The sequence below is a fragment of the Numida meleagris genome, chromosome 2, assembly GCF_002078875.1.
Source record: "Numida meleagris isolate 19003 breed g44 Domestic line chromosome 2, NumMel1.0, whole genome shotgun sequence".
NCBI lineage: Eukaryota > Metazoa > Chordata > Aves > Galliformes > Numididae > Numida > Numida meleagris.
In genome coordinates, this window is record NC_034410.1 from 53,083,762 (window position 1) to 53,098,301 (window position 14,540).

Here is a 14,540-nt window from a genome sequence, read left to right on the forward strand (position 1 = left end):
AAAGAGCGTTTTAGTCAGTATGCCAGGCACAGCTTCACCAGCCTTGACTGAGTAACAGTAGTGACCACAGTTCTTTTGTCTTTTGCCTCCTTTTATTCTTCTCACTGCTTTTTAGTTCACTAAGTAGAGTGGTCTTGGAGCACAGAAACTGGATTCATTTACAATGATGTTAAACTGGAACATGCACTCCAGAATCCTGCCTAATACGCTCCAGTCACAAATGGATACTCAGATCAATGGATCAAGCCAAAGGTGGTCAAAAAAAAAAAAAAAAAAAAAGAAAAAAAAGGAAAAGAGAGGATGACAAGAAGAGAGATAAAAGAAAAAGAACTAAGAAAAGGAGGTAAAATTTATTTTAGTTATTTAAGGCAGAATACCTGAAAGGAGAACATAACAAAAAATGGATGGACAGGAAGTCAAGAGAACAAATGATGCAAGTCAAAAGAGGTAGTACTGACTACTTACAGTCAATCTGACAAATGTGTAGATGAAACATAGCTCACTCTTATGTTGCCAAGTTTCTGACAAGAATTAATACGTGAAACTATATTGAGGAGAAAACCTCAAAATGAATGCACTGGTAATCAAATCAAAATAAATTCTGGATGCCATCTACAAACAAGCGGAAGAAAAGAAGATTATCAGGAGTAGTCAACATGGGTTCACCAATGAAAATCATGATCATGATAGCCTTTTATGATGGCATGATCAGCTGGGTAGACAAGTGCAGAGAAGTGCATGTTGTCTACCTTGACTTCAGTAAGACTTTTGACACTGTCTTCTATAACATCCTCATAGGTAAGCTCAGGAACTATGGGACAAATGAGTGGACAGCGAAGTAGACTTGAGAACCAGCTGACTGGCATAGCTCAAAAGGTTGTGATCAGCAGCACAGTCTAGTTGGAAGTCTGTAGCTACTGGTGTTACTCAAGCAGTCAGTATTGGGTCCAGTCTTGTCTAACATCTTCATCAGTGACCTGGATGAAGGGATAGTGTACCCCTAGCAAGTCTGCTAATGACAAAGTTGGGAGGAGTGGCTGACACAGAAGAATGCTGTGCTGGCATTCAGTGAGACCTGGTCAGACTGGACATCTGGGTGGAAAGGAACCTGATGAGGTTCAAAAAGAGCAAGTCCTGCAACTGGTGAGGAGTAACCACAAGCATCAGTACAGGTTAGGGACTGACCTGCTGGAAAGGAGTTCTGCAGGCCCAGGTGTCCTAGCAGATAACAGGTTAACTATGACCTAGCAGTGTGTTCTTGTAGCCAAGGACAATGATGTCCTGGGATGCATTAAAAAGAGCTTGACCAGCAAGTCAAGGGAGGTTCTCCTCCCCCTCTACTCTGACCTGGTGAGACCACATGTGGAGTACTGGTGTCCAGTTCTGGACTCCCCAGACAAGCAATTCTAGAGAGCGTCCAGTGGAGGGCTAGGAAGATGACTAGGGGCCTGGAGCATCTGCTTTATGAGGAGAAGCTGAGAGACCTGGGACTGTTTAGCCTGGAGAAGAGAAAACTGAGAGGGGATCTTTATCAATGCTTATAAATATCTAATGGATGGGTGGGGCCAGGCTCTTTTCAGTAGTGCTCTGTGACAGGACAAGGGGCAGTGGGCACAAACTGGAACAGAAGAGGTTCCATACAAACATGAGGAAAAAATTCAGTTTGAAGGCAAACAAGCACAGCAGAAAGCTGCCCAGAGAGGTTGTGGAGTCTCATCTGTAGATAGTCAAAATCTACCTGGATGCTTTCATGTGCAACCTACTCTAAGGAACCTGCTATAGCAGGAGGGTTAATGATCTCAAGACATCTCTTCCAACCCTTATGTTTATGTGAAAAGAATGAAAAAACCCTCAAGATATGTTTATAACTCTTCATTTTCAAAATTAATAATAAAAACACAGAACATACACAATAGGAATTTAAGTAATTCTAAGTACAGAACAGAAAATGATTCAACACAGTTTGCGTCTTCTTCTGCCCTCAAAAAAGTGAGCTTTTAGAAATTTGTAAGGGCCTACAAAAAGGTAAAGTACCAAAACACTGCAAAATAAAAGGCTTAATTGTTAAATTAGACTAAGAAGAAGTATCTGACAAATGATTTTTGTCACAGTACAGTACTAAAACTAATAAAATGAAAAAAAAAATGGAAGAAGAATCATGATGACTGACGCTGATTTAAAGAAAGGCAGGTAAGAAAACAAAAGTTACAGAAAAGAAAAAGAATGGAAATAATACTTAAGAACAGAATAAAATCATAATCCTTAATTTAAAACAGAACAAATACCTTCAGCTATCAATAGTTGTAGCATTTAACCCTTTTAACCCTGCAGAGCGCCCCAGGTTTTTTTTTTTTTTAAATCTGAATTTGGGATGCAGATACCAATACGCTGTTTTTGAACTCCGGATGGTTACGTATTTTGAAGTGAAGCCCTTCCAGAACTACTACAGAGTTTTTAGCTAGTACAGTGATACTACTTATGCATTACCTTTGTTACTCTGCCACTCAAGATAATGGAAACAAATGGAGGAAAACAAAAAACACCAATCAAAACCTCTCAACCAAGCAAGACTTTGGACAATAGATGTTGACAAAACATTAAGGAGGACACGTTACATAAATGCACTGGTTTTGATCCAGGTGTTGCTGTCCAACTCCTGACGCTGTTTTAAGCCAAGAAGTGTTTTGATTTAAAAAAAATGTTTTATATATCTGTCCATATTCAGTAAGAACAATAATAAGCAAAAAATACAAAATTCCCTGGCATCACAGTCTCATTTTGGAGATGGTAGGGCAAAAATGAAAGCACAGTATTTATTTGAAAAATGAGTTGACCACTAAGAGCACCGAGCTGAGATACAGGGATACAGATGTAGAGGAACAGAGTAAATTTCTTCTAGAACGGTCTTTATTTCTACACTATAGATAAAAGGTCTAAGGAAAGTGTCTTTTTCAGAGGAGGATTTTTTTTTTTTTTTAATGTTTGCTTTTACAAACATAATCATTCTGGAACACAACAGCATAGACACATTATGTTAAAAATACAAGACCACCAAGACACACTATACCTTCTTTCAGTAAGCTATAGCAGAAGAGGCGGGCTCTTTCCAAATCTCCCAGCTGTCGACAAATTCCTGTATAAACTCGACAAAGAGCCTGACTGAAATTGTAACTTGAGGCTATTTTCTGAGCCTTGAGGGTATTGAGAATAACATGCAGCAATGACTCCGCTAAATGCTATAAGGCATAAAAAAAATAGTTATTAGACTATACTATATGTGAGAACATTCAACAGCATTATAATAGTACAACAAGTAAAGAGAACTACTTGTATAAGTATTGTTTGCATATATATATATAAGAATGCACATAGTTAAATCAGAGGGAACCAGCGAAAGAAAGAAGAAAAGTGAGTAGAAACGTCCCTGAACACACATGCCTTAAAGAGACACAGAACAGGACTACTGCTCTTTAAAAATGAATTGTGTAGTTATACGTCTAAAAACTATCTTTCATAAACAAGAAGTGAGGAGAGAGCAATAAAGAACCCCAATAACCTAATCAGAGCAAATGGAGCACCCTAACTTGGCTGCTCCCAGAGCTGTCACAGGAAGACAAGCAGCCCATTGTCCAGGTGCAAGTTTTACCAGATTTTTCAACACCAGAGGTTCTCCACAGATCATCTGATGTTCCCTTAAAGGAGGTAGGGAGTGAGGTCTGTCTACAGGGATAGGAAATGCAAAATGAGCAGAAAAGAAGAAAATTTGGATTGTGCAAGTCTTACTAAAAGATGCTTAGAGGGCTGAAAGTATGAAATAGAATTGAGAAGCTTAGGAGTCAGTGCTGGAGAGCCCTTGAGTTTAGGCTAGGAACGTACAGACATCAAGAGCCTGAATGGTGGCTTCTGGAGAAACCAAAAGTCCAAATAAGCACAAATCTGAGGGTCAGATTCCAGTAATGTCATAAGTCTGGTCCAGCTACTGGAGCAAAATGTGTTCTTTTGTGTCATCCTATAAGTCGACATGCACGAGATGATCTGCGTGAGGATGCCTGAGACAAGAGGGGAGAAATACAAGCCACCTACTGGCCAGACTAAATATCTAAAGCTAATTACTGAATGGACCCACATTGTGTGTATGTATGTTGTGTGTGCATCTATCTACGTAGGTTGCTCTGAAAGTAATACCTCCTATTTATTTTCATGGAAGCTGCAACAGATACAAAGAGCACAATAACACTATTTGATAGAGCAAATTCTCAGCTACAAAATGCTATTTTTCACCATAGTCACCACCACTAGCTATGAATTTTCACCAGCAATGAACAAGAGCCTGCATGCCACCCCCATAAAAATCTGTACTGGTGGAGATGACCACTGCTGTCACCATTGCTGAAAGGCACCACCCACCACTACTTGGCCTCCATAAATGTTCAGCAAGCGTCAATGAATGTCAAATGGGTGCAATTTTTCACCTAGAGGAATTAAATTACACTCCTTTGTTTCATAAGCACTTCCACATCAGATGCCATTTTGTCAGACTGTCTCACTGCTGCCATCTGTCACACAGCAACAAAATCTAACAGAATATTGGCAGGAAGGATGAACCTCTTCAGCCTTACCAAAAACATCTGCCCCTGACATCATGGGCCAACATAATATAACAGCAGGCTTTACTTTTGGAGCAGCCCTTGTGCATATAGATGAATCAAGTATTTTCTTTCTGCTACCAGCCTTGCACTGTAGTGAGCTTAAGAGGGGAACAAGCTTAGGCAGGTATTCTGTGCATGTGCCTACTAGGAGTAAATACTCAGCCTTGCTACTTGCTGGAACTGGAAAGACAGTTGCCTCAGTCTTGCTTCTATCAAGTTACCAAACATGGCAATTCCTAACAAAGATGACCCAAGAAGTCTGTAGACACCTTCTGTGTAGAACTGAGAGATCAGTATTCTGATCTAATTCATTTCATTTCAGGAACTGGAACAAGGCAAAATGCTGCCATGAATCAACTGGTAAATTGCTCTGCTGCAGACTATAAACTATCTACAAGAATGACATCAATTAAAGTGAATTTTTTCAACTCTGACAACAAGCAAGTTCTGAGACACTGACTAATGAAAGATTTTTCCAATAAAATTAACTTGAGCAACTTGATAGAGAATCAAGATAAACACAGAATAAAAAGGTAAACCACTATCACATATATAGCACCATTTGTCTTGTTTCATTGGAAAAAAAAAAAGCAATAATTAAGCCTCACCTTTAAAGGAAGGAAACTTCTCTTACACTACCCACTACAAAAAATGCAGTGTAAATAAAATACATTCGCTTTGCTTGTGTATGCATAAAGCATCTACAAATACAGTTTTGAATCTTGGACACCACTGAACAGTAACTTCTATTTTGTTTATTGATTCATAGAATAGCTTGGGTTGGAAGGGACCTCAAAAATATCTAGTTCCAACCACCCTGCCAAAGGCAGGGTTGCCAACTGCTAGATCAAACACGAGAACAGTTGCCTGGGGCCCATCCAGACTGGCTTAGAACACCTCCGTGAACAGGACATCCACAACCTCTCTGGGCAGCCTCTTCCACCACCTCACCGTGCTCTCAGTGATAAACTTATGTAAGTTTATGTATCTGATAATCTTTCAACACTACACTTTGCCACTACGGGTTGCCTGAACAACTGAGAATTCAACTACTACACACTCACACTCTTCATTTTCACAGGAGCCATTATTAAAATACAAAACTCAAAATAATGCTACTTACCTTGTTTTTTATACCAAATTCATTGACAACTTCTTTCTCTTCATCTCTAATTATTGGAATCTTTGAGATATCACCCAAATGACTTTGAATAACTGGTAACAAGTCAAAGCAGGATTCAGCAATTTTCTTCAATGCCAAATAAGCTTTCTGGCAGTCAGGATCTGATCTGATCTTCTTTAGTGGTAAAGATGTTTCTAAACTGGAACCTTGTGCTGAATCATTGATACCATAGCTCTTGTCATCGAAATTCTCCTCTATTTCAGAGATCAGGTTTTGACCATTTCTGACAGCAGCAATACCACTGGGCTCCAGCTTTGGTGGTTCACTGTCTAACCTCAGCCTCTTTGCACTTTTAGGCATAGGTACTGGCAATAATGTCCTTTTTTCAAGACGACTTGATGAGCTTGAAATCAATTTTTGATTTTTCACATTTTTGTCCTGATCTTTGCTACCATCAGATTTCAAATTGCTCCCAGTTTTAACAAAAGCAGTCGATGTAGATGCTATTGTTTTGAAACCACTTATTTGAGCCACAGGTCCTGGGGAACTTTGGCTATCTGAAAGAGCACACAGGTTAAGCTGAATATTGCCTTTTAGAATGTTTAGTGTCCTTGCTCTTGCAGATAGCTCTGGATACATAGTGTCCAATATTTTCACAGAGTTCTCCTGAGGAGCACCTGCAGCAGCACTGTCAGCTGCACACAGAGGAAATCTTCCTGGGACAGGAAGTGCATGCTTTGGAATGGAAGTACAAAATTGCAAAGGTGAGGAGAGAATCCTTTTACCTACTGCCATTTCTGAAGGTGATGGAGAGGAAAACAAAAGGGCAGATTTGACTGTTGGAGTATCTGTCAAGGGAGACATCAGAGAAGGAACAGGGGATTCACGTAGTGGCGATATCAGTTCATCAAGAGGGGAAAGCAAAGAGGATCGATCAGCAGAAGATATTACTGGGGCCATAGAACACACAGCTCTTGGAGGAGTAGCAATCAAAGGCAGTAGCAGGGGGGGCAGAGGAGGACCCATCTCTTGCCTGATTTTATTTATAGTCTCAGATAAACATTTTGTTGGCATAGAAGTATCAGCATTTGCAAGAACTGGCTCAGTTACTTTAACTTCAAGAGCGTTTGTTTTTCTTTTACCTTGAAACAGTTTTTTTGATAGCCTGCCATGCATTACTTGGACAGCTGTCTTGGCTGAAACACTCAAGACTTCAGATTGTTCTTGCCCTTTGCAATTCGATTTATTGGTCTTCTTGAGAGCAACATCCACACAAGACTCTGACTCCAGCATACATGAGTTCTCAAATATCATTTTTTGTGGCTTAGGAGCCTGACTAACTGTTTGAGAATTACAGTCTACGTCAGATAGGGCTGGATTTGCAAAATACTTAACAATGAAGTTCTTTCTACCACTATCCAGAAAGTCCCTCCAAGTTGTACCACTAAAACAACAAGAAGGCTGAAAGCCATCTAACATTACATTAGTGTTATTTTCTCCTGAGTTGCAAGCAGAGCAATTTTGATTACGATTATATTCTTCAAAAATTGAAATGTCCATATCAACATTGTGTGGTAAACTTTGTTTCACATTTGACTCAAACTTCTCTGAATAATTTTCTTCTATGAAATTGCTGAGAGCTAACATTCTTGTATTTAATTTACTGTGTTTTACAGCTATTCTGTAAGCTTCTGAGAATGTGGTTAACACCTGGCGTAGTGGTAATCTACTTTTTGAAGCACTCAGCATCACAGGGCTTCCTTTGGATGTCCCAGTTTTTGACAGATCTTCCCTACTGTCATTCATCCATCCAGTTATGCTGTTATCTACCCTGAATTCACTAGCACCATCAGTATTTTCAGAAGCTAATGTACATCCTCTTTTCAAAGAGGAAAAGTCTTTAGGATAACCTTCCTCAACCACATCTGACATCTCACTTGCCACATCTGGAGAAGAGCCTATTTCACAATGTATATCCATATCCATTACCGCATCTGGTTTTAGATGACTACCTGTCTCTGTATTTCCTGAGTGTGCTGTTGAATGAAGTTCACATAGTTGGTCACCAGCATCAACAATTGCACCAGCTTCCAGAGCATCCACTACAATTCTTGTTGACGCTCTCAGTTCCTTTCTGAGCATGGGAACACATTCAGAACATTTCACACATCTGCCTTTTTGTAATGGATAGTCCTTCTCCTTAGATTCATTACTCTGCTCTGCAATATCAAAAGCAGACCCTTTAATGCTGTTTTCCTCAGATGCCTCAAACCTATTCAATCCTTTGCTTTCCCCCCCAGCCGTTAGTGAACAAGTTCTAGAAGAATCTGTTCTAGCTTCCCATGTAGAAGTCTTGCATTCTGATTCTTGACAAATAAAGTTTTGGAAGGTTAAAGTATTCTTTTTACAAGAGTCTGCATGCAGGATTTGTAATTTAACAGATGCCTCAGGTTCTTTACCTACTGGCAACTCCTTCTCACCTGGAACTTCCCCTTCATTTTTGTGTATGCACTTCTCAGAGCAGGATTCCAGTTCTTTGCATACGTTAACTTTTTCAGTAGACATGATCTCAGCACCTTTTTTAAGGCCTTCCAAAGAACAATTAAATGCACTGCTCATAATGCAATTTTTATCTCCTTTTTTTTCCCATGTAGGAGGAAAATCAGAATTTTCTGTGAAATTAGTTTCAACAACTCTGACAACTTTCTGAAGACTGAAATTTAGATCACTGGGCACTGTAGATTCCAAGCCATTTCTCACTTGAACAGGGGAATCTGTCTCTTCAGAATGTGTACAGTCTGTCTTCAAGTCCATTTGAGAATACAGAGCAAAGCCACTATTAAAATCCATTTCTGAAGTAGGCTGATGTATGATCTCTGAATCATTTTTCTTCACAACGTTCTTTTCCCCCTTAAATGAATTGGGACAAGCCTCAATCATCAATTTGTTGCTTTGCTTGTTTAATTCTGCTTTTGTTTTATCACATTTAGCATTTTCAGTTACCAATAACTGATTTTGAGGTTTTGCAAATTGTGTTTGAGAATTAAGACTACTTTCTACTAAGACAGATTGGACAGTATCCACTTCTAACAGTTTACTGCTTTCCCCTACAAAATCTTCTTGATTAACTTTGAATTCAGTTTCTTGAGATTCAATCACTCTAGAGTTCTGAGTTTTGGATAACCCACATTCTAAGGTACTGCACAGATTTTCAGGCTGTTTAATTTCACCATTTCTTTCTGTACAATCCAACACAGATGATTCACACTTAGCTACGCTGCTTTCCGCATCAGTAATGCATGCCACCTTTGGTTCTGGAGGTATACTTTCCAAGTTTGATTTCCCTTGGAAAAAGTGACTGTAATTTTCTTCCTGATGATTTTTACCTTTTAAATCTTCCCCTTCCTTCTCATACAGTAATTTTCCATTTTCTGCACTATGGAGCAGCTCTGATGATTCAGCTATTTCAAGAACACTTTCTTTGTTCAATTTCATAGTTAGTTCAACAGATTTGGGTCTGATTACGTCTTGAATTTTGAGCTGTCCATCATCTTCTGGAAAGGCCAATGAAGCACTTCCCGCCACACATACTTTTTTGTTTGTATCATCCATACACAGTGAATGTTCGATTCCTTCAACAGCAGATACAGGTAAGTAACACTGAGAGACTTTAGCTGTCTCCAGTTCATGTTTTCTGACTATTTCATACTTTAGTGTATGTGTGCATTGTTCCTTTAGTATCTTTTCACTGTCATGTCTTATTTCAGAGCACTGAGAACAAACAGAAGTCTCAGTAAATTCAGTGCATACATCAGTTTCCATAACTATTCCCTCACCATCATGCTGTATTATTAGGTCTTCAGGACACTTTGCTTCACAAAAAGATTTAAAGCTACAGGAATTGTACAATACATTTACAGAGAGCTCTCTTTTGTTGTTAGACTTTGCACAGAGCCCTTGCATCTGTATTGTAGCCGTTGCTTCCTCTCCAGTTATCACTTGTTTGACATTTTCCTCAACATTAATTGCCATATTAGTTATCTTTACTGAATCCTTGCATTCATTTTCAACCACTTCACTCTCTATCAACACACCAGATTTCTCCTCAGAATCTTTTCTTTGAAGTACAAGGTATTGCTCAGGATGCAAATGAGTAACATTTTGGGGAATGGATACTGCCTTGGGAATTTCCCTTTCATGTTCTGCTTTCATTAACTCACCATACTTTTCATGCGTACCCTCATAACCACCAGCTCTGACTAAGATCACATTCTCCTCTGTTTGCTCAACCTCACTACATCTTTCTATTTGATTCTGAAGGTTGAATCTGTGTAGCATAGAATGAATTGAAGAGACCGTTTCTTCATTGTGCATCTCCTTGATATCTCCTTTCCGTTCTTCTTTGGCTTCCAATTCACATGCTGTTGTTTCCATAAGATCTCTCTTCAGAGTTTCCATGTTCTCAGAATTCTCCTCCAAACAGTCTCTGTTAGATTCTGTAGTTGTAATCGAAGTAGCAACTTCACATTGCTTTGCATTTCCCTCCTCTTTGATTAACATCTCTGGGTCAATAGGAACAATCTTTTCTGTTCTACTCGAGTTATATAAAGTTTCTGCATCAAGACTATGTCCATGTGGTTTGTTCCATCTGTTACATTCCTCATTCAGTTTGAATACATTACAACAATTTTGAGGCTGAGCTTGGTCTTCCTGTAAAATACACTCCACTGCAGAAGCACTGCAATCAACTTCTTCATCGCTAGAACCTGTGAGTTCTCCGAACAATATATCCTTTAATGAAAAATACAAAATTAGTTTTCCAAAGCCTCATACAATTTTTAAGAACTCTATTTTCCTAAGCAAATACACCAATGGCCCTAACTTGCAGTGGTTTTGAGATATTAAGGCTGACCATCAGAATTACATCCTTCTACATCACTATTCTTCATGGTGAACAGAAATTGATACTTCTTTGCTTACCTACTTCTATTCCAAGATTAATGAAAAATAACATTTGAGTAAGACATGGCCAACTTCACTTAAATATACTTCAGAAAATTGCCTTTTGCAGCCTTCCACAAGCAGTATGCTAGAACATGAAATTATGTATATAAAAATCTAAATACACAGAGATCATTTTAGTGTATGAGTAAGCAACACTGGTACCCCAAAAAGCCCAAGAATATCAACTTCTTATTTCTGCAGTAATTATACGACTATGTTAATGCTGAGTTGTCAGACATATCCTCGAACTTACCTGTGTAGCTACTGGTGAAAGCTGTACTGGAGAAAGTAGAGCAGGAAGAGGCCTGACCCAATTCAATATATCCATTACATTTCCACCTTGGCCCTTTTGCTCCTGATCAGAGAAGGCTGAACTACTGTGCGTTCCATCTGTCTGCACTATCACATCTGTAGCTTTATCCTCACAGCCTTGCAGATAATCTTCAGTAGTCCAGTTCTCAAGACAGTCACCTCCAGTAGGCTCGGTATTCACTTGAAATTGCAGAGCTGTTACAGAATTTTGCCTTCCAGCACTTTCTATTGAAGATTGCCAAGGCACTGTTTTGCCACCACACTTCGCGATCTTTTGGTGGGTCTGTACAGTTTCTGAGAGACAAAAACATTGTTAAGAAATTAAGACATTTTTCCTCCCTATTTTTCTTTACACAGTTAATACAATGAGACTGAATTATCTTTTCAAGTGATATTCCCACAGATGAGTAAAAAGAAACACTTTAGATGACTTCCAAAAATATTTTCCACGTGTTGTTATTCTTGTGTTTCCATGAGATCACGTGTTATTATTCACAAATAGTCTTTTCTCATGAATAGGCTATACATATGTACAAAAAGCTCCCACCCAAAAAACACTTTCTGACTTTGATCATAAAGACTATTTTCTCTAGGTTTTCTTACCAGAAATGGCTATACTTGTGCTGCAGTGAAGGTCCATACAGTCCAGTGATTTATTTCCAGTTTTAGCCTAATAAGTGATGTTCCAGAAAAGGCAGGACAAGAATGCAGTGACATTACCCATTCAGGCTCTGACTTTCTGCTTAAAGCAATCTGCAGCTTTGAGCCAGAAGCTGCACTTTCATATTAAAGCATAATGCATAGGTCAACTATAAACTGCTATAAACAGAGTTCTTACCACACATCTAGCTTTCTGATTTAATATGCGTGTTTTTAAGGCATTCATTCTTTAAGTTTCAGTCTTCAGCCTATTTTTATAAGATTCTGTCTTTAATGATGTGACTTAGTTTAAGCTGAAGCCTTAAAGAAAACTTTCCTAGAGGCGAGGTGGTTAGTTTTACATTTTTTTTTAAAACATACCTGTGCAAAAAGGAGTTTTTAACACTCAAAAAGATACTGAGAGGGTGATAACTCTTCCAAGATAAAGACAATTACACCAGTTTATAAAGTTATTCTAGCAGCAAGCAAGAACGTACAAATGCTCTCTGTGGTTCTCTCCATTATACTTTCGTTTTGTTCTTTTTCAAACCACATGCTTTATTATTACACAGTAACCCATTTTTTACGTATGCAGATAAAACATATTGCCCTAGCAATAAGGAGAGCCTAAATAGAAATGACAAAGAACTCAAATATTGATTATAATTGTGGTAGATAGTTTTAAAAATGTAAAGATGGCCTGGTTTTATGAAATTTAAATTCTGTGATTCTACAAAAAGAAACACTGATCTCCAATAAAACCATAAAAATCAACAATCTCAAATCTAGTGCTCCCCATGAAACTTATATATTCTTATATAACATTTGTATGTGTTTTTTTGTTTAATAGTGCACACAAATATTACCAGACACAGCAACAGCAGTTTCCAAGCAAAAGATCAAGCCTGTTCTCTGTACATCCATGTACTGTTCCATAACACATGCACAAAATGGTTCTGAACAAACTATATACTGATTTCATTGGCACAACTTGCTTCCTTCTAGAAAAGTAAGAAATAATGTTGTGCTTCATTATTGCTGCAGCTGTTTCTCCACTACTAGAACTTACAGTGATACTCGTCATGCAGCACAAATAGTAGTACCAGATCTGAAAGTACTAATTCAATTCCATAGATGAAAATTGTCCCCCAGAGGTCTGTCTCCCAACAACCTTTAAGCACATTCTGATATGCTGACTCTTCCTAAATGTTTCTGTAAGAAAAACTGATGAAAAAATTTATTTCCAAGATTGCTGAAAAAGATACTAGGAGAAAGAACAAATGGTCAAGCTTTAAGAGCCTTACAACCCCAGTTTCCTCAAAGATAAATAAGCTCTGACATTTCCTTCACTCAAAGCTACACATTTAAGTTTTAAGATCACACAGTGCTTTATAAAGTTTGAGCCCCATTAGACCATACAGGGGAAAAGAAGATCTTTCACAAACAAGAAAAACAAACAAACAGTAATACATGTCAGAAAGCAGTTTTCTGTAATACAATAGAAGACTTCTCATGCTCTTTTGTGTCAATCAGCTCAGTATTTCTTCCACAACTAATAAGGAAAAAACACACAATTGCTTATTTTGCCCCTAGAATAACTTGAATTCAACAACTGGGAAATTTGCTTTGAACAGTAAACTACACAGTAGTAGTAAGTTATCAGGAGCTTTACATTCAGTCCTCTCAAGATTGGTTGTATGCTTATATGAAGCCCTACAATATTGATACATACCATTCACTGAACAGTTTCCTCTAAGAAACAGATGAGAGATTGATTATCATTTCAGAATAACTAAGAGATTCTCCACTTTTCATTCCGTACCACTTTCCTACCTAGTTTCTGATTACTTTTCTTGAATTTCTTCAAGGAACGGGTGCTTTTTTTTTTTTTTCCCCCGCTGGTTGCCTGTTTATCCATAGCAATGCAAATAGTCTACAGGAAACAACCAGTTCTCTGGCACTTTAAAAGATGTCCAGTTGCCTAAATGAGGAAAAGCCCTGGTAATGTCAAGCCCTCTTCATCCAAAGGGATCTTCTCAAGGATCACATTTTAAAGACAGTTTTACTTTTTCCAGGAAATCTCACTCTTTTTTACACCGTCACTTATCCAAATGATTATGTTTTGTCCTCAAGCCTACAATCTGGAATCTAGCCCATATAGCTTCAAATCCTTACATTGCTGCCTTCTCCCACTTCCGAACAAAGGTTAAGATTAGTCTGAACTGGAAAAAAAACCCAAAACATTAACAGCTATCACATTCTGCTGTGAAATACTTCTTTGATAAAGGATGGAGAAAGAGAAGATAAAATAAGCTATCCAGTGCTAACATCAGGTGTCTTGGAACTAAATAAGCTGAATTTTACAACTCAAATATTTGCTCCTGATTGTCTACATTGCTTTGTAATGATCAGCTGCCCTGCAATGTCCTCTTTTCTCTCCACCCTAAACAACAAAGTAAATTTCTGAAACAAGTCTTGTTTTTTTCTCTCAAAAAGAAGGACCAGTCTCCTGATTAAGATGCTGTATATTTTACCAGAATAATTTTTCCACCACAGAATCTCTTCTACTATAAACTAGAAGCAAAAAAACCCATCGCTATCAGCATGGTGTTTGCAATTGCCTGGCCATAACCATTTCCCGCTTTTCAAGGAAAAAACGTGAGTATTTGCCTGACAAAAATCCATCCCCAGAAAGTTTCTAATGTTCTACTGACAATCCCCAATTCTCCAACTCTTCTCCAAGTACGTGAATTTGAGGATGTTTTATGCATTTGCTACTCTTCAGAGTTACAGATAGTATTCTAATTTTCAAG

The 14,540-nt window shown here is 38.2% G+C and overlaps 1 protein-coding gene across 5 annotated transcripts in view; it reads right to left on the reverse strand.

The window, feature by feature from the left end:
* The window catches only part of ICE1 (interactor of little elongation complex ELL subunit 1), a 42,806-nt gene that overhangs the window by 8,364 nt on the left and 19,902 nt on the right, over positions 1-14,540 (reverse strand). For 2 of the 5 annotated variants that reach the window (XM_021385473.1, XM_021385474.1), the window contains exons 13-15: positions 11,030-11,382; positions 5,773-10,563; positions 3,068-3,236 (exon numbers count right to left, since the gene is read on the reverse strand). In XM_021385473.1, the coding sequence (XP_021241148.1) occupies positions 3,068-3,236; positions 5,773-10,563; positions 11,030-11,382 (5,313 nt within the window). Of the gene's footprint in view, positions 1-465; positions 613-3,067; positions 3,237-5,772; positions 10,564-11,029; positions 11,383-11,691; positions 12,779-14,540 lie in introns of those variants that run through there. The other 3 variants (XR_002434765.1, XM_021385475.1, XM_021385476.1) reach the window with 3 other exon arrangements.